At 38.2% G+C, this 25,146-nt stretch overlaps 1 protein-coding gene across 1 annotated transcript in view; it reads left to right on the top strand.

Moving 5' to 3' along the window:
• The first annotated feature begins 1,943 nt into the window (after positions 1–1,943).
• Positions 1,944–25,146, top strand: part of SPAG1 (sperm associated antigen 1) — a 45,652-nt gene continuing 22,449 nt past the window's right edge. Inside the window, exons 1-9 of the mRNA XM_050892694.1 lie at positions 1,944–2,083; positions 2,677–2,836; positions 3,207–3,332; positions 7,962–8,029; positions 10,169–10,287; positions 10,791–10,896; positions 17,060–17,190; positions 17,844–17,950; positions 20,355–20,517. Of these exons, the coding sequence (XP_050748651.1) occupies positions 1,944–2,083; positions 2,677–2,836; positions 3,207–3,332; positions 7,962–8,029; positions 10,169–10,287; positions 10,791–10,896; positions 17,060–17,190; positions 17,844–17,950; positions 20,355–20,517 (1,120 nt within the window). The remainder of the gene's footprint in view (positions 2,084–2,676; positions 2,837–3,206; positions 3,333–7,961; positions 8,030–10,168; positions 10,288–10,790; positions 10,897–17,059; positions 17,191–17,843; positions 17,951–20,354; positions 20,518–25,146) is intronic.

Below are 25,146 nucleotides of genomic sequence, written 5' to 3'. Positions count from 1 at the left end.
GGGGTGCAGACCTGCTGCAGAAAACAGTGCCGGGGGATTGTAGGGCTAACGGGCAATACTGGTGTAGGCACCTGAGGAGACCGGTGTTGGGAGGGGGGCTGGTTGTTCTACGCTAAATACTACATTGAAAACAAACAGGTGATGTTTTATTAAAGCTACACCGCCATGTGCTGTATTTCTGTCTCCCCCCAGCCGGAGCCGGAGGGCGGGGAGCGCCGCCGCGCCCCCTCCCGCCGCTCTCCTCAGCCTTGACCGCGGGGCCTCGCTCCCGCCCGGCGGAACAAGGCGGCGCGCAGCGCGTTCTCCGCCACAGCCCAGCTGCGCATGCGCGGCGGCGAGCGTCCCCCGGTTGAGGTGAGGGTCGGGTCGCGTCCGTCTCCCGGCGGCAGCGCGGCACCGGACAGGTGGGTGTTGAAGTCCGCGGGACGACGCCAGTGTCGCTGCTGGAGCTCGGCGGGGCGCCGTGGGAGCCTCGCAAGGGGGGTCACTGGGGAGGGCAGCCCCGTGTCCGCACCGTCGTCCCCGCTGCCCTGCCGCGCGCCGCTGGGCGCCATGTTGTACATAGCAACAGTTGCTAGGCACGGGCTGGCCGCTCTGCCCCGGCTCCGGCTGTGGTGTGAGGGGAGCCTTTGGTGTCGTTTTTAAGGTAAATTCCTGGCTCCGGAGGGTGAAAATTGTATTGTCAGCGGCCGCGGAGCTGGGCACGGCGTTGCGGCTTCGGGGAGCTGCCCGCAGCCGCCCGGAGGAGAGGAGCGCGTTTGGCTGTGGCGGTGCTGTGCCGCCGTGCAACCGAGGTGTCCTTGTTACCGCATTGCCTGAGAGCTGCTCTGGGCACTCGAGGGAACTCCCTTTTCCTAACATTTATGGAAATACTGAAACGGGAGAAAACGTTGCGGTTTTGTGATGAGTGCCTCTCTTGCTTTTTATTCCTGTCTAATTATTTCCTGTATTCGTTTGTCTCTCCATGCATGTTGTTTCTTCTCCTGTACTGAAACGGTAAATTCTTGGTGCAGAATCCTATCTTTATGCAATACCTAATTATGACCAGTTATTATTTAAGTGATACTGTATTGTAAACATTTTTGTGCAACTACAAATTAATGTGTAATTATGCTAGACATTAAACCCAATTAAAATAATTGTGTTCTATATCCATACATAGTTGTTATCACATACTAGCTAGCTGCCCTTATCGTACTTGTTAAAAATAACTGATCACTGTAAGCACTATATGATACGGGCAAAAAAGGAAGAATTTCTGCTCCATAGAGCTTGGAATCAACATAGAAAAAGATGCAGATAAGCAGATCAAAGGTACAGGGAAACAGGAAGTGCCCAATTTGAACACCTCACTTCATCAGTTACAGACTTACTGGAAAAGATTCAGGTTAGTACAGTAATATAAACAGAGGCCCAGAAAATGTAGTTAGTGAGGAAAGACAAACAATTAGATTTATTTTGGCTACAGAGAAGGCAAAGTTTATCATTCCGTTAGATACACTGAGTTGGTTAACATCTTCCCTCTGAAAAAAGTAGAGGGTCCTGCACCATCTTCTCCTTCATCCTCACCACACTTGCTGAAAATAGGTAATACCATATTGCGTTTAAAGAAAAATAGAGAATGTGGTAGGCAAAAATTGGCAATTTTTCTTTAAGCAGTCTTTCTGACTTGTTCTGCCTTGCAGAAGCAGTAGAGTTGTACATATTCTTTTTCCAAAACATATCTCTTATATAACCACACTTTTGTCAGTAAACCTCTGTCAAGAACAGTTTGTGTGATCAGGTCTCCAAATTTGAAATTTTTCTTTGATGGCAATAGGTCTGCTTGCATAACAGAGTAGTACGTCTGAGCATGAGCAGGGTTATTCCTTAAATTAGCATTGCTTCAAAATATAACTAAGTGCCTACAGAATCACTACATTTTTTCCTTTCAATATTTAGTTATGGGTGATGAGTCAGTACCATTTTTGCTGGACCAAGGAACCACTAAATCATATCAAATACCTATTGGTCATCTGGACTACAAGTTCATGGAAAAATGCAGAGATGTTAAACACCTGGAAAAGATTCTCAGGGTATTAAGGTAAACATTATATTTTCTTACCTTCATTACTAATTATATTCCTGTTCTGTAAAATTCAAAGGAACCTGTACCTAAATACTCTATTTGTCTTGAACCTCTTTGTGACTTTCTAATTTAAAAATTAAAATACAAAGTTAAAGTAATCATGTTAAAAGTGTCCAAATGATAACGCTAGAAATCCAAGTCCTGTTTTAACCATCCAAAAGGTTTTGAGTAACTCAATGCCAGGTTTTTCTCAAATGCTGCCACTGGATTTTGGTTCTGCCATGAAGCCATCTTGCTTGACTGTTTGTGATAATTTCAGATGCCATACCTGTTTAACTTTTGCTGAAAATGTCATGCGCGTTTTTTTATGAGCACTGTGATGATAATTTGAACTGTGTATGTATGTCCACTGGAAAGTGGCTGAAGGTTGACTCACTGGAATTTGCTGATCAAAATGTTATTAGGTGATAGTAGAATTCAGTTGTAACAGGAAAACAGCCCTCTGCAGTCACTGTGGTGACTACACAGAGACTACACATGGAGAGAAATATGGAGGACGCAGTGCAGTTTAGTTCTTTTTGTAACTTTTATATCTTTGCATTTTAAAGGTCTGGTGAAGAGGGATGTTATCCTGAACTTACATTGTTTTGTGAAAAGCGTATTGAGCATTTAGATCCAAGGAGCAGAGCTCTGAGAAAAGATAAGCCTGCAGCCACAGCTTCTGATTTCACAGCTGAAGAATGGGAAACAATTAATGGTGAACTGATGGTACAGTATAACTTGAATTTATAATGGTCAGTAATATAATCACTTTGATGTATCAATCTTCCTCTTCTTGTCCCTAAGTAGAATGTAACTATTTGATTAAATGAGGAAATGATCAAAGGATTATGTTGGGGTTTTTTTAATTATTTTCTTGAATTAATGTCACTGAATCTTTAATGCCCATTTTAACTCTACAGATTTTTTTTTTTGTACATTACTTTTTATTCAAAAAAGCACAATTGCTTTTTGTCTTAATTGCTTTTCCCCATTAAGAACAGTGCATTATACGGATAGTTGTTAGGGTCATTGTAGACTATGAAGTATATCTGCTCTACTGCTTTAAGGTACAGATATATTCTTTATTTATTTTCAGAGCTGGGTGACAGAAATGAATGAAGATGATAAGAAACCACACTTCATAAGAACAGACACACTGCATGAAAGACAGGATAACTTGCCTCCTATTCGTTGTTCCAGCAGCTGTCTTCCTGCTAACCAGGTATGTCCAGTTTTCTAATGTATGTTAATTATATGTCTTTCTAAAATCGGGAAATTCTAGTCATTGAGCCTTTCTTACTAGATTTATTTTGTTAACCAGAAAATAAAAACCTTTAAGTTCCCTTGCAAGAGACCAAAGCTTAAACAAAAGTGACTCCTTAGTACTAGCATGTGTCTTGTAGTAATGTTTTAATTCTGATCAAGAATTCACTTCTGGAGCAAATCTCCTTAAACACCCTTTTATGTTCTTTGATTCACATTTCAAAGTGGTGTTTAAGCATATGAACTAGGTTCCTTTTGGATGAAATTATGCCAGATTTTCTGCAGCTGCCAGTAGGCTTTTGTTCCATGAGACCAGACAGGAGCTAGTCCAAAATAAATACTCTGAAACACATACAGTGTAGATGTTGGACCCTCTGCACCAACTGTTTCACTCTATAGCCACTTCTGTATTGGGTTGCAGTATACCTTGAGTTGGTATTCCAGCTTTAGCCATAAAGCATACTTCCTAATTTAGCCATAAAGCATACTTAACAAATCTTCAGAACTACAGAATAAACATTTACATTTTTTTCCTAGGTATCAGTTTCCTCATGGTTTTTTTCCATTCATTTATCTGCCTGAAATCTGTTTTGTCTGTGACCAGCCTTTCTTACTAATACTAAATGCGGTGCTATTGGAGGGATTGGCAGAAAAGTAGGTGTGGGATGGGATTTTTTTTGAATTGTCAGACGTTATAATGGATGGCTTCAGTCTGATTCCCACTGTTTTCTTTGGAATTCTGGGACACTGTTATAACAAATTCACTGAAGGATTTTCCTTTTTGTAAGTTTGGAAGTGAGAGATGTTATGAAAGGATCCTTACAGGTCATGTGATATTTCTTATTAATTGTTAATTTGATAAATTTTATTGGAATAATTATGTATTAGTAAATGCCTGATTTGTGTTCCTGTGTTGTCAGAAACTACTTCTTATTGTCAGCTGGTACTTAGACATCAGACCAAGACATTTAGGATAACTAGGCACTCTCCGTTATGTGGTATACAAAGAGGCTGGTAATTCCAGTATAATGCTTTATAAGTGGTTAGTATTGAGAATAAGGTGTGCTTTTGTTTTGTTTTTTTCATTAATCTGTCCTCTTTCACATTTTGCAATGTATGTTCCTCTTGACTATCCTATTTTGCTGAGATGAAGAGTGCCACTGTAGCTTTACTCTTGATTTATGTCCTGTATAAGTGTTTCCTAGAATAGAAAATGATAAATAAAATATCATGTGAACTCAGTGAATCCAGATTAGAATATAAACATAAAATGGTGGAAAGCAGCTTGAAATCTAGGAGATACAGTTTTACTAAAGAGGATGTGTTCTCCATTCAGAGACAAAATATTTATTCAGATTTTTTTCTCCTACTTTAAACCATGCAACAATCTTCAGGTCAAGATTTTACCACTTTTGTTCTCCATACAAGGTTTAGGTGTTAGCATTATTACCCAGGAAACCGAGATACAGCTTTATGCCTTATCTGTGGTATATGATTTCCATTCCTTTTGTCCAAGCAGATAGCCTCTGAAGTAACTGTAACCTGTCCTGGAAGAGAGAAGGGAGGCCTGAAACTGAGTTTTAGAATTCAGTCTTTTTATGTAGCAGCGCAGTTATACCACTACTAGATCACTACTGAATAAAAAGAAGCTGTTCTATAGTATACACTAAATTTATACCTGTAATATGAAATCTCAAAAAAATTCAATTAATATACTTAATCATTTTTTATTTCTTTTCTTTCTTGCTGATAAAGCTATGTGTAATCTTATAATTTTTAAACACATTTTGCTAATCAGTTAGGACTGTAATTATTTTTTTACACTGGCATCAAATAATTTTGTAACGTGGTATCAAGTATAAAGATGGCATGATAAATTTCTCCTCTCTGCTAGAAAGAAATCCACAAACCCTTCCATAATTTTATGTTGTTATTTGATTGGAGACTGTTCATCTGATCTGATGCATAATAAGTTCAGTATCTCCAATGAAGCCAATTCTGGAAATCCTTATTGACCCTAAAACAGTGGATTGCACCAATGGGTACAAGTTTGGTAAATGGAAGCACCTTGTTGTGTCTGTAACTAGATTTTCTTGCTGATACTAAATGTAGGTACAGTTTCAATTCAGTACTAATAGCTTATAACTCTATATGTTTTTTTCTTTTTATTGGTGTGAAGTCATGGGGAAGATTTTTCCAAAAATGAATAGAAAAAGAGTGAACTTTATGCAATATTTCCCTCTTTAACACAGTATAGAATTTTCTGTCTTACACCAGTTTTTCTTTCACACTGCCCAGGACTGTGAGATTACATCTATACCGCAAAATAAAAGAGGACTGGAGAGACAGCTTGAGTTTTCCTGTTCTTAACTGTCCACATTTTATTTTTGCTGCCTCACTTTTTCCAGGACAGAACTAAAGCATGGGTTTAAAGATACTCACTTCCAAAAGACTGTATTGATGGGATTTCAGCAGACTTAAGTTCCTTTGCCAAACACAGTTTCCTAATACTATTCCAGAAAGATTTCTGTCCTCAGATGCCTCCTCATGCTAGTGTCACATGCATGCAACACACATTCCAAGTTTTATGTTATGAAAATCCACTGTGATGGTATCTACATAGCCTTCATATTATTTTGGATACTCTGAACTAAAAAAGAATACTGGTTAGCTGACACAGAATAGGTATGTCTTAGGCCATCACACAGGGCCCAGAGGAGAACCAAGGCTAAATTCTGTGTCACCTGAACTGAAGCCAATCCATGCTTTGATCTTTGGTCCAGAAATTGTTCACTGGGCTTCACACCCTGTGGGATCCATGCATTGTGAGTTCTGGCAAGAAAAATGACAAGGGCAGAGATTTTTTTTTTTTTAGGTCCACAGCATGCAAACATACATTTTTCATCAAAGCCTCTTGGATGAGATGCTCTGAAATATTACTGATTGAGAAATTCCTGACTCTGCTGGAGCTGCAACTTGGTTACAATGGTCCCAAGAATATGAGACCTAGAATTTAAAAAATTGTGCATTTTTGAGTCAACAGTTCTGCCTTATTCCTTAAAAGGACATACTGTAGTTCTCTCCCTAAACTAAAGTTGCATTAGTGTAAATACCTTATGAGTTTTCTTCTGAGAGTTTCACTATTTTTGTGCTCATTTAAGTTAAGGACTTCCGGTTTGTAAAAAAGATTTGATATTTATTAAATTAGTAAGTGTAATATACACCAGGATGCATACATAATGATAACTCATGTTTCAGGAAGCCATATTTAGGAGTTACCTCCTCCAAACATGCGCTGATCACTAAATGTATTTGTCATTTTGTCTAGCTTCTTGAAAGACTGAGAACATTAAGAGTAATTCTGAAGTTATATACTACAAAAGTTTGTGTAACCTAACATTATATATAGTCAGAAGTGTTTACAGGAAGGGTCACATTTGCATTATGTAAATTGAGGTGTTTACATCCAACTGCAGAAGTATTTCCTTGTTACAGTGTCACCACTGGTAAAGCTAGTTTAAGAGGTTGCTGCTTGTTTCTTTGGTCCCGTTTATCACATGCTCAGTTGAACTGGTACAGATATTTAGGGATTGTACTGTAATCTCTATCACATTGTTTGTTTGAACCCAGATAATTGTAAATCTGCAACTCTACAAACAATTACATTGGTCTAACTCAGTGAATGATGGGTTGCAAGGTGAGAGGAGGGCTGAATGGACAGAGTAGATGGGAATATTTTGAACTGGCTGTTCCACTGTGGAATACCTGTTTGGAACCACACCTTGCTATTAAGTATTGTTGAAGTCAACAAGCAGGGAGGGACATATCAGAAATATAGTCTCATGACAGAGGTAGACGAGATGCCAAAGGTGCCAGCTATGGAAATAGCTTCCGTTAGTGTAGGAGATGGGTTGCGATACAAGTCAGTCAAATCTGTTATTGGGACTGGTTGTTGCAGGAAGGTCCTAAGTATAAATTTTAGGTAAGGCAAACCTCAATGATGAAGCTTGTCTAAAAGCTAGAATGAGTGTAAATCATCTTGGGAATTAGCTTGAGTGGAGTGTGAAATAGTTAAAAGAAGTCCAGACACTATTTTGAAGTCAAACATTTGTAAGTTTGTTGTGAGGGTTCCAGGGACTATCAAAATCTGTGCATTGCATTCTCTTGAGAATGGCAAGCCTAAAACGAGGTTACTGATTCAATCTCAGTGTCAAACACCTCATCACAAGGCTGGGTTTTCCCAAGACTGAGTTCTCCCTTGCTGTTTTGAAAGGATGGTTTAGAAGATGGCAGCACAAGATACTAGTTAGGAAGAGCAGTTTCCTATCTGAAAGTTTTATTCGGTGCCTCTGTGACATGTAACAGGGCCGTGGAGAGAAAGTGTGAGACTGAAGAGCTCCTCAAATTACAACGATATGTGAAATACATGAAGATTTTCTTTAAAGCAAGATGAATTAAGTTTTCAAGACTATGCTGAGATTAGTCGTGAATAGTGTTAGTTACTAGGAATTGCAGAAACAAAACAAAAAAAAGGCTGTGAATTTCCACTTTAAAATATTGTCTTACAGGCTGGCTGTTTCTCTTTCAGAACAAAAAATTACAAAACAAACAAAGAAACAAGAAAAACATACCACGGGATTACAGTGAATGGGACAAGTATGTTAAATCCTTTATATTTAAGTTTTTATTAAATCTTATTTATTTGTTTAATAATGGAACACAGTTGTTGTTTTTTAAAGTATTTTCCAGAAACATGGTATTAATAAGTATTAATTTCAGGGAATTATAACACTTTGGTGAAACTTAAGTTTTTCATAATAAATGTTCTGTTAAAATGCAAATAATGCATTGTGGTGCTAACAGCTGAGAACAAGTTAGTCTATACTTTTATACAAGCTGCAAGAAATATAGGAAGTCAGCAGAAAATATAAATAAAAAGCGATTTTGTTTCAGATCTCATTTTTCCTTTCAACATCTAAGATATAAAATCTATGGAGGTATGTAAAAGCAAGGAATTACAATGAGCTTAATTTTGAAAGCACTTCTAGGGTTATTTAACATAGGCTTATAAATTTGATCTTCTGTGTATCTAAAGCCACAATTCTAAATTAAAAACAAAACTGATGAAGCCTTATTGCTGCACTGAGCCTCACTGACCTCAAAGAATGAGCTTGAGGCAGGTGCATCAGTTTGCTCAGATGCAATTACACATAATCAGAGGTTTAGACAGTAACTGACTATTTCTAGAGTGGATGGAGCCCTGATACAAAGATACTCTCTGCGTCATGTAATGGTGGCATATTACCCTCCCAAGTTATGTGACAGATTGATGCCCCTAAATTGTTGAACACGGAGGGGGAAATGCATATACTTCTCTGTTTTGCGTGGTAGCAGCTTCTCTCTAGCTCCTGAAATCTGGAATATGATGCTGTAGAATCAGAGTGAGGCGGCGCAAGTTTCCAGCGCAGTAGATGGGGAGCTAAATCTAGAGACTGTGGGGTTTGGGTAATGAAACTCTTCATGTTTCACTCTACCTCAAACCCCCTACAAAACCCCTGTCTGCATAAGATGCTGTTCTTACAAACAGTTATGCATATCAGTTATTTTCATGCATGTATGTTTCAGAAGTTGGGGCCTTCCTGCTCAAATGTGGACAAACAAAATAGGTTATCAAAATAACTTCTGCAACAGTTTATTCCTTCATCCCTCTTTCCACTGTATCCTTTAAAGTAATCATTTGGGGATTTTGTTTACAGTTTTATGTACTCAATCTTTAAGTGCTTTAGCATGCTGATCATACTACAGTTTGTGAATATTCCCATATAATGTATTTATTTTGGATTATACGAGTATACTGAAACAGAAGTTGTTTGAAAGAAATTTTCCGGTTTGAAGCATATCGTGTTTTGAAAACATTTTGAGGATAATTTCAAAACCTTCAAAAAATTGTTTAGGCAATTTCTGAACAAAATGTTGCACTTCATATTTTAAAAACACTTACTTTGAAATGTGGTTAATTTATAATAAAAAGGTAAAAGTAAGCTAGCAAAAGATCAGAATCAAAATGGAGAATAATTAGTCTTACCTGAAAAGGTTTTGAATTGAATAAATTTTCAAAATTGTGTCTATATTTCACATAGAAATTATTCATATTGTCAAGATTATTGTGGAAAGCAAAGGCTATTTTTCATTGAGTCCTACACAGAAAAGCAGTGAGTGTAGTGTTTCTAGATAGTGTAGGAATTGGTTATTACTGTATTTATTTTATAGAATCATGGCAGCAATATTTATTTGATATACATTCCTAAACACTGTTTTCAAAAGCTGTTTCAGAGTAGCCTTGGAAGTGTCTGAGACTATTTTGAAATCTGTCTCATGTTTACTGTATTAATTGCTTTGAAGCTGTTTCTTAGGTATTTTGGCAAAGGTTAATAGAGATGTTTGATAGGGCTGGGATTGAGCCTGATGATACAGTTTCTTAAATTTTACCTGTCTTTTTTGGGGAGATGGTGAGGAGATGAGGCAGACATTTGTCTTGGTTTGGTTTGGTTGGTTTTAACCAGAAGGGAGGAGGAAGAGGGGAGGTAATGTATAAGAAGGAGAAGCACACAAAAAAAACAACACAAGGAAAGGAGATAGGACTAAACATCTTTTTCCTAACTAGTCATGGATAATTGAACATGGCCTTTATCTCTCTTTTCCTTTGGTTTATAATGGAAATATAGTATGCCTTTCTATTAGTAGAGGAGTCTTGCTATGCAGCGTTATTGAATTTGTTACTTTTATTAATTTAAGGTTCGATGTGGAAAAGGAGTGTTCTAAAATTGATGAAGGCTGTGAAGAAAGTAACTCAAAAGCAAGATTCTTTAGTAGGCCAAGTCTACCTGTAATCAAAAAGAAAATAGATGCAACTGGTAACGTCTTAGAAACATATAATTTTTCTTTAATTGTACTACTGTGTTGTAGAGTGTGAATACAAATTGAAGCAGCATATTATAGAGTTAAAAGTGTGTTTATCTATTTTTCAGGCCCTAGAGATGCTAAAAGTTGTTAAGAGGTCAACTGAGCTTGAAGCCATATTTGAAAAAAATCTAGTCTTGGTGTTAATAATCAGTTAAAATATTTACGTTGTGTTTAGGTTGAGAGCACTAGGTAAAGAAGTAAACCATACATCTGCTATTATAAACCAATGGTAGAGGTTAGCCAACCACTTTCATCTTGCACTCTGAATTGTATACCTATCAGAAGAATTTAGGTTTTTATTATACAAAATAAAATACAAATTTGTCTTTTAGTAAGCCATGTTCTTTTAAAAAAAATACACAGATTATGACATTCAAAGTATTTTAGCTGACAGTGTTTTGATTGCATCTGTGCAAGTTGTTAGTTGTTGTTATGTATAAATATTTTTTTCTAGGCATGACAGAGAAAGAGAAGATTTTTATTGCTACTCGTGAAAAAGAAAAGGGCAATGAAGCCTTTGCCATTGGCGATTATGTGGAAGCAGTGATATATTACACTCGGTGAGTAAATACTGTTGTGTTCTTTTATTTTAATGACTGTTACTTGTGAATATTATTTTTAGAGCAATGTAATTAAAGCAACTTCTTACTGAAGCAACTAGTGACAGATTATTTTCAAAAGGGCAAAAAGATTTGACAGAAGAATACTTAAAGCACTGTTTCATCCTGATATTAATTGTTATTTATCAGGAAGAGAAGTGGTTAAATAGTGATGGGATGCAATCTGCAGGTGTCACAAACTTCTTCAGATTTTTCAAAACCATTGAGATTCAAGGGAAAGTTTACAAAAATAAAAGGATAAGCAGTGTGTTGACCAACTAAATTCATTACAAAATAATTCTAATTAATCGTATTGGTAGGATTGTCTCAATTGTTAATAAGTAAAATTGATTTAATAACCTCTTCTTAGTAGAAAGAAAAATCACTGTGTGCAGCTTCATCATAACACTGTCTGTAATTAGTAGCAGTCCAGAAAAAAAGTATATAAACACAGGATTAAAAAAAATGAGACTCTTACAGGTTGCTTGCCTTATTTAGCGCTCAGTGGACTACAGTCAGACTTTGGCTTTATTTATATAAATAGAAGTTGTTGCTACAGGACCTCTGTTTTATTTGTTTCAAAAGTAGAAGAGTTCAAGGTGAACGGAATTGAGCATCACAGGAAGAGAAGGATAGTGTTTCAGTTAAGGTATTTGTATGCCACCTTGGGAGAACTAGATCTTTTTTCTCTACCTTTCTCACAGTATTCAAACATGATGCCATTTATACAAACCAGGATTTTCACGAGACCAGCGTTTGTTTCTCATTTGCACATTACCCATCTTGAGACACTACAGGTCTGACTTGTAAAAGTGCTGACTGCTCACACATTAAACTAACATAGGAAACTCAATTTTGTGTTTAACTCTGTGCTTTGAAATGATAAGGACTTTAAAAAACTCACAAATCCTAGAAGTGTCAAAGTTGTCACTTAGAAATTGAGAGCATACGGGATTCTTGGGGTATTAATTACCAGTGTAAACTGAGGGTAACAATATGGCACTACTATGAGATGAAGTGTTAAGATAATTCATGGGCTATGATATTATAGTGGGATATCCTTGAAGAAAAGTTATGAGGAAGTTAATGCGTCTGTGGTCAGTGCAGACAAGTATGGAGAAAATAATGAATACAAATAAATTGTGTGCAACGGCAATAAAATAAGTATTGAACAGATTTATGTTTCGGAAGCGCCATTCATACTGTCACTGAAGGAGGCAGGGTTTTGTAGAACAGCTTACGAAAATTTACCTGGAGATTGTTGATGTATATATGTGCACAAACATATTGATATTCATAGTGCACAGGCTGTTTAAACTGAGGCATTTGATGTGTATTTTTTTTGTTCTTGACTTGCAGCCTTAACATCTTTTTTGGTTTTTTTAAATACATGAACATGAATATAAAAAACATCCATAGCTGTGTTTCATATACAATAAATAAAATACAAATCCATAATATAAAAATAAGTAAAAATCTCTGCTTTTGGGGCATAAATAAGGTACTAATTAGTAACGATGGGGAGAATCATTCCTAATGGAGAGTCTTTCCATATTTGACCCCCATGGGGCATTGTACACCTTCTGAAATGTATGATGTTGACACTGCGTGCTGTTCTAACTGGGTACTTTTCTAATACCATCTGAAAATTCCTATTTTCTTACATTTAGAAATGTTTAAATAAAACATATTTTGGAGTGAATTGGTAATAGTCTGAAGGGGTTATTTGTATATGGCTAAAATGGAAAAAGAGTAGAGCTCTATATAAAAATAATCAGTGTACAGTTATTCATTCTGTTTGTCTTGTAATGAGGCCTGCTATTCTAAGCCGAATGTAGAGAGTACTTTCTACTTTACAAAAAACCCCCCCTCTCTCTCATTTCTAAAGAGATTCAAAACTTTTGCAGAGGATGTGCTCTGACATAATTCTATTGTGCTGATGTGATTTTAAAATAAATGGAACTTGCCTATTTTTCTGCATACCTCTACTGAAATTACTCTGCTTAGTAATTTCAGTTATACTGCAGAATCACAGAATAATTTAGGTTGAAAGCGACCTCTGAATGATATTTTGGGCAAATCACCTCTCAAAGCATGGCCAAGTTAGATCAGGTTACTCAGGGTTTTGTTCAATTAAGTTTTTAATATCTCCAAGGATGGAGATTTCACCACCTCTCTGGGCAGCCTGTTGCAGTGTTTAACTACCCTTACAGTAATTTTTTTTTCTCCAAAAACGTCATCAGAAATTCCCTCTTTGCAACTTGTATCTGTTGCCTTTTGTCCTATCAGTGTGCACTTCTGAGAAGGATGTGGCTCTGTCTTCTCCATACCTTCCCATTAAGTAATTGAAAACAGCTACGAGACCTCCCCTGGGCCTTCGCTTCTGGCTGAACAAACCTGGTTATCTCAGACTCTCCTCATAAGTAGTGCATGTACTCCAGTCCCCTAACTATCCTGGTGACGTGCTGGACTCACTCCAGTCTTTTGGTGCCTTTTGTATAGAGGAGAGCCCCAGACTGAACACGAGTACTCCGCTTGTTGTCTCATAGGTGCTGAAGAGAGGGGAAGAATCACTTCTGTCGACCTCCTGGCTATGGTCTTGCTAATATGGCCGAGCATGCAGTCTGCCTTCTTTGCCTTGAGAGCACTCTGTTAACTCCTGTTCAATTTGTTGTCCACCAGAGCCCTGAAGTCCTTTCCTGCAAAGGTGTTTTCTACCTAGTTGGCACCCAGCCCGTACTGTTGCTGGAGTTTCTGTTTCAGGTGCAGGATTTTGTGCTTGCCTTTTTAGAACTTCCTGAGAAGTCTGCCAGCCCATTCTTCTGGCCTGTTAAGGTCCCTTTGACTGGAGTTCTGCTGTCCAGTGTTTTATTGACTGTTCCCCCCCCAGCTTTGTATCATTGACAAACTTCCTGGGGGTGCCTTCTATTCCATCTTATACCCCCCTGATAAAGATGTTAAAAAGTATTGATCCCAAAGGGCGGCCTCTAGTAACTGGTCACCAGTTGGACTTTGTATGGCTCAATTCTTTGAGCCCAGCAGCCCAGTTAGTTTTCTGTCTGCCTTATTGTCCACTTACCTAGTCCATGTTTTACCTATTTGGCTATAAGAATATGATGGGAGATCATGTCAGAGGCTTTGCTACAGTCAAGGTGAGCAACATCCTCTGTTCTTCCTTGCTTCACTGAGCCACAAAGCAAAGAAAGCTATCAGGCTGGTCTTGGCATGGTTTGCCTTTGGTAAATCTATGCTATCTGTTGCCAGTCACCTTCTTATCCTTCATGTGCCTGGACAGGAATTCAGGAAGACTTGCTCCATCATCTTTCTGAGAACTGAGTTAGACTGACCAGCCTGTAGTTTCTCAGGTCCTCCACCTTGCCGTTCTTGAAGATATATGTGACATTTGCCTTTACCAATCACCAGGAACCTCTCCCAATCACCATGACTTTTCAAAGATGATATAGAGCATTCTTGTAGTAACATTGGCCGGCTTCCTGAACACCCCATCTGGAACTCGTGTATATCCTGTTTTCTTAAGTGTTTCCTAACTTTATCTTCCTCTATTTGTGGGTACTGCTTCACTCCTACAGAATCTGCCTCCAGACTCAGGGACCTGGGAAGCCTGAGGGCAAACCATACCAATGAAGACTGAGGCAAAGAAGCCACTGAGTACCTCAAACTTTTCCGTGTCCTTTGTCACTAGGTCTTCTGCTGCATTGACCAGTGGGCCCACAGTTTCCTTAATCTTTGTTTTGCTGCTGATAGACTTGAAAAAAAAAAAAACCAGCCAAAACTTTTCTTGTTGTGCCTCACATCCCTTTTCTAGTTTCAACTTCAGCTGAGCTTTCGCCTTCTTAATTCCATCACTTGCACTTAGCCAGTGTCTCTATATGACTCCTGGGTAGCCCATCACCACTGCCATCTGTCAAGAGTTCTCTGTTCATCCCTTCTTCTATGCTTGCTTGACTTCCCGCACATTGGAAAGGATCATTCTTGTGCTTTGAGGCAGCTGTCCTTGAAGATCAACCAGCTCTCTCGGCACACTTTGCCCTGCAGGGCATTCTCCCTGTAATCCTGCCAAGCACATTCCTGAACAGGCCAAAATCTTGCCTTCTGAAATCCAAGGCTATAATTCTAGTGTTATCTTGCTCATTTCTCCCAGAATCTTAAACTCTACAGTCTCATGGCTGCTGGAGCCAAGGCTGTCGTCAACTTTTGCATTCACAACCAGTTCTTGATTGTGAGTAACAATTCCAGCAGAGCATTCCCCCTCGTCAACTTGTGGATTGTGTCAAGAAGTTGTCTTCAATATGCTCCAGAAATCTCATAGATTTCTTGTGCCTTGTCCTTTTGCCCTTCCAGCAGATACCAGGGTGGTTCAGGTCCCCCATGGGAATCAAAGCCTGTAATTGTGAGGCTTCCTCTAGTTGCCTGAAGAAGACTTAATCTGCTTGCTCTTCTTCATCAGGCAGTCTGAAGCAGGTGCTTACCATGATGTCACCACGTCAGTCGGACCTCTTATTCTTACCCATCAGCTCTCTTGACTGGCTTGTCAGTCTCTTGCCTGTTCCAAGACAAACCTTCACGCGTTTAATCACTGCTTAGACTAGAATGCATCTCCTCCTCCTCCTCCTCCTCCTCACCTTCCTAGTCTTTCTAAAGAGCCTGCATGCCTCCATCGCAGCACTCCAGCCACACAGATTATCCCACCATCTCTCTGTTATTCCACTGAGATCATAGCTGTGCAGACCTTTTATTCTTCTTTTTTGTTTCCCATACTTTGTGCATTTGTGCACAAGCACTTGAGATTGTCCTCCAGCCACCCTTTTTTCGCAAGGGAAATGTGAGTCTCTTCCAGTATGCTGTCCCCCCAGGACTTCCCTATTGCCCCCTCTTCCCAGTAAACACAGTTTAGAGTCCTTCTTGCTAGGTTAGCAAGGGTGTTGGCAAAGATTCTCTTGCACTACTTTGTCTTATGCATCCCAGTTGTCCTTATTCCTCAGAGATGATCCTGTTGTTATAGAAGCTAAAGCCCTGCCTACAATACCAGCCATGCAGCCAGACATTGACCTGGACGATTCATCCACTGCTACATGAGTCTTTCCCTTTTACAGGCAAGATCAAGGAGAAGCCCATGTGGCCCACCATGCTCTTCATCATAACCTCCAGAGCTCTGTAGTTACTCTTGATACTCTCAAAGGTTTCATTTGGCAGTTTCATTCGAGTCTACATGGATGGCAGCAAGAGGTAATAGTTTAAGTGACAGATAAGCCATGGCATCTTCTTTGTAATGTCTCAGATCTAAGCCCTGGCAAGCAACAGACCTCTGAAGATGGTAAATCTAGTTGGTGGATGGTTGCCTCTGGTCTCGCAGGAGGGCTTTTCTAACCACTATTGTGGTTAGAATATCAGTATTAATATTAATATTGTTGTAATACTGTTTTCAGCTTCCAATAGTGAAGTGTCATGGTTTAACCCCAGTCAGCAACTAAGCACCATGCAGCCGTTTCCACCCCCCCCTCCCAGTGGGGTGAGGAGGAGGAAAGGAAAGAAAAAAAAGTAAAACTCGTGGGTTAAGAACAGTTTAATAACTAAAGTAAAATATAATACTAACAATAGTAATAATGAAATATAATAATAATAGTAATGAAAAGGAATACAACAAAAAAAGGAAGGGGGGGGAAGGAAAAAACCAGTGATGCACAATGCAGTTGCTCACCACCCGCTGACCGATGCCCAGTTAGTTCCCGAGCCGCGAGCCGTGCCTCCCGGCCAACTCCCCCCTGTTTATATACTGGGCATGATGTTCCATGGTATGGAATACCCCTTTGGCTAGTTCAGGTCAGCTGCCCCGGCTGTGCTCCCTCCCAGCTTCTTGCACACTTGCTTGCTGGCAGAGCATGGGAAACTGAAAAGTCCTTGGCTTAAGATAAGTGCTACTTAGCAACAACTAAAACATCAGAGTGTTATCAACATCATTCTCACACTAAATCCAAAACACAGCACTGTACCAGCTACTAAAAAAAAAGTTAACTCTGTCCCAGCCGAAACCAGGACATGAAGTGTTTCTACATTCAGGTTTTCTAACTATGAGCTTACCATGGTCAATATTCCCTTTTTCCAGGAGTGTATCAGTAATACCCACTGTAGCTGCATATAATAACAAAGCTCAAGCAGAAATCAAACTTCAGGATTGGGACAGTGCTTTGCAGGATTGTGAGAAGGTACTAGATATGGAACCTGGTAACGTAAAAGGTAAAGTAGAACATAAACTTGCCCTTCTATGTATTACTTTATTTCTAGCAAATAAAATGGTACATATTGATTCATGTTGTTAGGTGACGTAACTGAGCTTTAGATCAAGTCCAAGTACAAATAAGGAAACAGAGTAGCTCCTAAAAGTAATTTTAACAGTATTTTGGGGGTCAGGGAAGTTTTATGCAGTTCATCCTGTTGATCTGTAATGGGCATTCTTATGCAGTAGCATGGGGCTAACTCTTGTTTTTCATACGATGACTATAAGCCCTCTTGTATTCATGCAGTGCATTGTTGCCATAATACCCACACTGGGGTATTAATTACCTGAAAAGCAACATGAAAATGATGGAACTTGCTGATTTAATCCTTTCTGAAGGCAAGGGCTTGAATGTAGCTAACTATATTGGCATGGGAGGAGGGGGAAAAGTGGACAAATATGAAAAGATGCTTCACAGTTCATAATCACTATCATAATCACATGTGAAATTGCATTGTTAAAATGATCGAGAGAACAGGTATTACTAATACAGAGTCATTATGAAATAAACGCAGAATTTAAAAAACTGTTTTACACTTATGTCTAGAAAAAAGTGTATTTTTATTCGCTTTATGCTTTAAATACATGAATAATACACTTTGTTCCTTTGTAGCTCTGATGCGCCGTGCCACTGTACACAATCAGCTGCAGAATTACCAGACAGCTATAGAGGATCTGAACAAAGTATTATGTGTTGAACCAGAAAATGCTATAGCTAAGGTAAAGATGAGTTGAATATGACTAGAAAGAGGTTGTATGCAGTTGTAGCATAAAGTGAGTACAGTTTATATTGTTTGATTTGAATATGAGTTTTGAGGGCACACTTGATCTACTGTGCCAGTGATCAGTATCCCAAGACCACAGAGGTGCCTGTGCTGGAAATTAGGTACTTGAATGTGACCAGATCTTCTGTTCACTACTTAATTGTGAGAACCTGTAGGCACTCAAGTCTCCTCTATTAACGTAATTTAGGTGCCTAAAATTTTGCTGCTGAACATGCTTACAGTATTAGTGTCTTAGCTGATCAAAGTTATTTGGAAAATTCTCTCAAAAAGATCCATTGGGATAGGTGTATTTAAGTTTGACACATAATTCACAAGAAAAATTCAAAAGAGATGCCAAGCTTTTATTGTTGTAGTGGTAAAGTTAACCCAAAAGGAGAGGACCTGGGTTCTGTCCTCACTTCAGCATGATGTTATAAATCCTCATTTCTCACCTCCAGGCTAGAATGAAAAACCTTTCATACCTTCTGATGAATCTGGACCCTTCTTAGCCAATTTTGGATCTAAGAAAGCCGGATGCTTTCTTTGGAAATTCAAGGTCAGGGTGTGGTCCTCGTACTCCTTTTACTTCAGCTATTTAGGAGAGGATTGGTTCGTGTCCTTTCATTGGTATCTTCTCAGGGGTGTTTTGTGGGTTAGAACCCAGTCCTTGCATTTGGACTTCACATGTCCTAAGAATCTTCAGTACTAGGCAGTTCTGATACTAAAGCGCTCATTGTCTGTTAATTAGGAGTCCATCATACTGCTACCCTCCCAATTTTTTAATGTATGACTTCTGGATGCTGTGCAATTGCCTCATCACCTGAATTGTGTTCAGCTCTTATTGTTGGCACATTTTGAGCTGCTAGCAGCTTGCTGATTGCCACTTCTTTCTGTGGAGTTATTTGATCACTGCTATTACTTGCACCAGTGAGAGAGGTCCAAGCCTGTTATGTCAAATTCACCACATATAGCTTTCATCCCTTTTAGGCTGTTCTTGGAGCTAAATTCCTGTCCGGAATAGTTCCTGAGTTTCACAGCAACCACGGAATCAACCTGCCTGCTTTTTTTTTTTTTTTTTCTCCTCCCCTCCCTTTCTCTCTTTTTAAACACCTGTCTCTAGATTTGCGTTCTAAAAGAACTTTTGGGTTTTTTTTCTGTTTACAAGACAGAACCACTAAATAGCTTGTGAGTCAGTGTTGACAAACTCCACAAACGGTCTTTCTGAAAAATTATCAAATAGGCTGTGCTGAGACTTCTTATAATACCAGACATAAGATACTCAGTCATTTTGAGTACACTCTTCCAAAGATCTAAATACATTAGTAGCTTTGCTGAGCAATGCTTCTGTAGCTGAAAGCAAATGTCTGTACTTTGTCCTTATCTGTGCCAGCTATTATGCCTTGGCTGAGACATCTGGAAGTGACAAGTGCTTTGCAGGGCATTTTTTGAGTTGTTCTTTGATTGGAGGATTCTCAAAACCGTCTTGAGCTAAATATGAATGTGTGGAACACATGCAGAGTGAATGTTTATGTGCAGAGTCACTAATATAAAGATAAATTGGTTGTCAGTAACTGGAATTCTTCAAGGTACTTTGTCCACATGAATCTCTGCTTGTTCCTGGCCTTGTTTTATCTTTTTCTTGAGGAAGTGAGTACTGAAATGGCACTTCCTTGTACAGCATTGAATTAAATTCAGAATAGTGCATAATGTTGGGTGTGTCTTACTCTGCTCTGAAAGTGTAAAATGCAGTTGGAGTATTTTTTTTTGAGTAATCAAAAAATGTTTATGGAATGAGAGGCTGTTTGATCATCTAATTTGCAGCTCTTACAAGAGGAGTAAACCTTTTCATTATTCAACGCTACACTGCTAGGAAACTGTTGTCTCTTGGTTCTAGTTCTATCAGTTACACTCCTCCATCAGATATCCATCAGACACCAAACTTGCCGTAGCATAAATTTTGATAAACTGATTTTAGGCTTTTTTGGAGATTCCATGGAAAGAGCCTGTGTTCTATGTGTGTCTTCTGAGTAGACCATGCCAGATATCACAATAGTACAATCTACTTTTTTCTTTTTAATTTTTTTTTGCTTAAGCAATTCATTCAAGAAAAGTACTTATTTATTTGTGTGATATCTTCCGAGTTTCTAAGAGACAGAAATTGAGTGTTAATCTTGATTTTGATACTGACTCTTGGAACAGTCACATTTATTTTCTCTGTTTTTATATTGGTAACATTTACCTTGATAGTTCTTCAGGATTTTATGTGGATTATTTAACAGAATGTATTTTCTGTATATAAATTACAATTTATATACCTATAAAAAAAGGCTTCTGCTATTGCTGTTTTTTCTCTATTGCAGAAAAATCTGCTAGAGATTGAAAAGAAACTGAGAGGTTTAAAGCCTGTATCTGAGACTCAAGGAAAAGGAAAAAGAATACTTATTCAAGATATAGAGGACTCGGAAGGTGATGAAGAAAAAGGGGAAGATACAGAAGAACGTGAAAGAAGTGGTGGAGATAAAAGTAATGTCATGTCATTTCCTATTTAATTTTAACCTAAGGAAAAAAACCATTGCCTTTGATATTGCAATGTTTCTTCACACGATTCATCCATATTTGCTTGCAAAGAATTTTGCCTGTTTGAAGACTAAAATTACATTCACTACTTAAAGTAGATCTAAGTGTGAAATCTAGAATCTGGTTTTATTACGCATCTTTGGAATTATTTCTAGAAAGGGTATAACAGAGGCAGATGGAAAATGTTGCTATAAATCACCTACTTCCCTGTGTCCTGTGTAATTTTATACTTATCCTTTGATGTGGACCCAGCTGGGAATTTCTTCTGGTGTTAGAGAACGTTTTGTGTTCCTTAGCTCTTTCTCTCGCACAGCTCTCCTGCCTTCCCACCATCACATTTTTCTTCTGCATTTTTCCTCCCTTGATTGGATCAAAGGCTGTAAAAATGATCAAGTGGCATGTGATTTGTTTTTCTTTTTGTTGTTTCGAAAACTGTCAATCTTTTTTTGGTTTTTAATGTAAGAGATCATCTGTGTGCTCCAAAAGTATATATTAGAGGTAAACAATCTGTAATTCTTGTACTGCATATAGTTTACAAGCAGTTGAAGTGCAGCTCCCGTTCCTGGATTAGTGTGTGACTAACTGCGAGACTGCCGAGATGAAGCTACTGGCATAATCAGAATACATGACTTGTAGGAGGAAGTGAGGCAGCAGGGGCTATTGAGGCTTGCACTGGCAGGTTGCTCTTAGATTCTGCTGCATGTTGGGGCTCCAACCTGCAACAGAACAACATCCCTAGATTGATTTCTACCCTTTCTCCTTTCTGTTGCTTCTTTAAGGTAATGTGGCATGACAACTGTGACTTTTGTGTTTTCCGTGGCCTATGTAGTTCTTTTTCTTGAAATTAAATCAGTCTGTGGGTTTTCCAACTTGTGAATATTAGACTGTACATGTGTGATTTAATAATGCATTATTTGCACACAAATTTAAGGAAAGTACTTTTTTCAAAATCAGTAGGTAGCCACGAAGTCTCCTCAGCTAAAACCGTGGAAGAAAGGATGGATCATGTCCCTAGCCTTAAATATTAGTTAATTTGGGGTTGCTTTTCATTGGGAGCATTCAGATGACTAAGTGCCTTCTAGCTCCATAGGAAGACTCCCATTCCACTGATGAAAGGTTAGGCTTTTATACATAAGGAAGATTGTCAACTGACGTCAGTCACGTATTCGTGCGATATACGTAAGTATTTTTGAGATTTAGGAGGCAAGCATCTTCATAGATTACTCTGTGTTTTCAAGTACAACTGGAAACAAATACAAAGTCAGTTCAGTTATTGAATAAATCTGATATGTTCTGTGAACCTAACAGCAATAAATAGACTAAGCATCTTACACATCTTCTCTATACATCTAGTCCTCTAGTCACAGTCAGTCCAGTAGTCCATGTAGTCCAGTCAGTCACATTTATTTCACATTCTAGTTGGTAAGCCTCATGCATTCCTACTAAACTTATAGAGATTGGAAGAAAATATTTTGTTTTCTTTAGCTCTGAAGAGTTGATTTCTCAGCTTTGAACAAACAGTCTAAATAAAGAGTATAGTCTCTCTTCATCTTCTATGTAACTGAAAGCAAAAGTAAATAAAATCCTTTTTGTACAATAGAAATGGAAAATTGCTTACATCCTAGAGACTGTAAAAACTAGTATTCAGGCACTGTAAAACTAAAAATCATGTATGTACTTGACAAAGCGCCTGATATTTTGACTTGTTTATAGAAGTTATAATCTCAAGTGATAAATATGGTTTAAAGATATGTAATTTTAAATAGCCCCTTTTAATTCATAAAAATTTGCTGAATTGTGTGGTATTTACTTGATCTATTACAATAATTAAAAAAATATTGTAGTAAACAGTTCTGAAATTTAGTAAATATTTATTCATAAAAAGGAGAGTGCATTTCAACAAATAAAGTCTAAGTTAGCTTTAAAATTATTATTTCTCAACCTGTTACTGCTAAAGTTGACAACAGATCTCTCTTTAAAAGATGTACTTCAAGCACATACAAGAAACCTCATAACAGACAAAGCTACGTTTTGTGAGTTGACCGTGGGAAAAGATATTGCCTAGAGAGTGTTTTCTTTGTGCATGGTGTTGCGGAGGCTTACAAAATCAAATTAATCAGGTGACAAACTCAAAGAAAATTTATTCTAACCGAAATCGTTTAACAGGTGATAAAGTAGGAATGAAATTTCTTCTGATCAAAATCGCTTAACACTCCAACAAACATTAGTAAACTACAGGTTCAAGATGCCAAACGGAATTAATACTACACAGCTTAAACTTAAGTTTTAGAAATGATGACCCAGAATGCGCAATCACTCACCCTGTAAGGCGAGGGCTCTCAACCTCGAGGAGTTTCCTTAGGTGGCGTGCCAAACTAAGGGGAGAGTCCCCAACTGCAGACCCGCTGCTCTGAGGAGGACCGACTCAACTAGCCCCCAGGCAGGACTCCATTTATATCCTAGTCAAATCTGATCTGTGGTCATATCTGGTTAAGGGTCGAGAAGTTTCTTTCAACCAAAGTGTTTCATTGGCTGAGGGCCTTGCCTTTCGACCGAAGTGTGTACATGACAGCCGTCACTAGGGAGAGGTCGAGGGTTTTGGTCTTTACCAGGGTGGGTGCACCTGCTGCACATGGTTTATGTATTACACTTTAGAGGTGAAGAGAATATTCTTCTTCTGGATGAGACCTTTTTCCCAATTCAGGATATATATTTTTTTATTTTTGTATGTATCCTCCTGTTTTGTGCACCTTGAGATTGCTGGTTTGGTACCCTGACACATGGTATTGAAGCATCAGAGCACCTCTTTTTCCTTTATGTTAAATCCTTCATCTGACTTCTAGTTTTGCTGCCTATGTGGTATTAAATTTACTTCATGCCACAGCAGTTGGCTACAGAGAATTATTTTGTGATTTTTTTTTTTCCAGTCTGTTTTCTACTTGATAGCACCAAATTAAGGTCTTTGTCATTGAACATGACAGTAGCGTGATTTGGAACCATTCTTAGATTGAAGAGCATCTCCTTATATCAGTCCACAATCTTGTGACTTTGTTTTCTTTCACTAGATTGTCCTTTTCTGGGAATATTGTTAGGAGCTGAATAGGTACAAAAACTTTCTGCATCCTTGATGAATCATGTACTGCGTTCTCAACTGGTCTTGACCATGTATCGTGATTTCTCTGAAGTAATGGGCTTTCTGCCCTTAAATAAATGGCGCTGTCATAGTAATGACTGATTTACAGCTTTCCAAAACAAATAGGGGTTGATAACAGTCTTTGAATTTCTCTTGTTGATTTTCCAAACATGTTTTATGAAATGGACATCTTCAAATAAAACTGGATTCTTTGTCTTTACGTTTTTACTTTTCCTTGCATTATTCCATGTGGAATAATGAAACATTTATTTGATGTTACAGATAATTCTTCAACATGTATGTTAACATTTCATGGCTTTTCACAGAGAACAGTGAGTAAGGTCTTAGATTTGCATTTTTAAGTTTCTGATTTGTTGAGAAGCAAAGCATATTGGGTAGGAGACAATTAGATCTCTTTCCTACTCAAGCGATCAGTTGTGCTTGCTGTTGTATTTTCGGCATTCCTGGTATTGCTTTCTGCTCTACTCTGCCACTGAGGCTCTGAAATAATTAAGATGTTATCTGCTGGTTAATGCTTACTGGCTGCTCTGTATCCTTGCTCACTTGGCCTTTTTGCCATATATGAATTCGCACCTATCCAAATCTTAATTTGTAGTAATCTCTCTGACTAGAATTTTACTGTAATAGGAAGTTTCTTTGCTATTGTAGCCTTGAATAATTGACTGTGTCTGTTCTCCTTATGGTTAGAAGCCTTATTGATGAGGTCTTGTATGAGGACATTTGGCCACCTTGTTATCCAATATAATAGTATTCTGTATTCCTTGATCCTCTTTCCAGTGTGCTTGTTCATTTGCTATTTTTGATTTTTTAGAATTGTAAACTCTCTGAAGAAGGAACTCTCATTTATAATTAATTTGTATAGCGTGTAGCACAATGGGACCCAACCTACTGTGGCTTTTAGGCTCTACTGCAAGCTTGCAATATGAAAATTTAGATCATGTTAAAATAAACAGCATTGCAAATTCACTCTAGAATTGTACTTGTAATGAATATCCTGAAGTTAAGAAAAACCCTCAGTTACAGTGTCAGTATAAATGCTGACCAGTAAATCTTTTTTCATTCTTTATAAACAAAGACTGCTGATAAGTAGTCAGAGATCAGAGTTATTTGAGAAGTCTGTTCATTATATGTTCTGGCTCAAAACAATCCAGGGACAATCTCAATCAGCTAAACCAAGAACACATAATACAGAACAGATATTTACTGACCGTGTGTGGCAAAAAAGCAAAAAAATATTTAAAATTATTAAAAATTAATCTGTGGAGATTTGGACCATTCCAGTTGCCTTCGTATGTAGCTAGTCCAGAGCAGATAAAAGACTTGAAAATTTTTCCTGGCTTCATAATAGGTGAATTCATTGTGAACTGAGCTTAGATGTGTTGGTTTTCATTCTGCCACCATTACTTTTGTGCCGTGCTTCT

Source organism: Gymnogyps californianus, chromosome 2, assembly GCF_018139145.2.
Source record: "Gymnogyps californianus isolate 813 chromosome 2, ASM1813914v2, whole genome shotgun sequence".
In the NCBI taxonomy this organism is placed as follows: Eukaryota; Metazoa; Chordata; class Aves; order Accipitriformes; family Cathartidae; genus Gymnogyps; species Gymnogyps californianus.
Note: the sequence above shows the minus strand (reverse complement) of the source record. Positions and strands in the feature narration are given on the sequence as shown.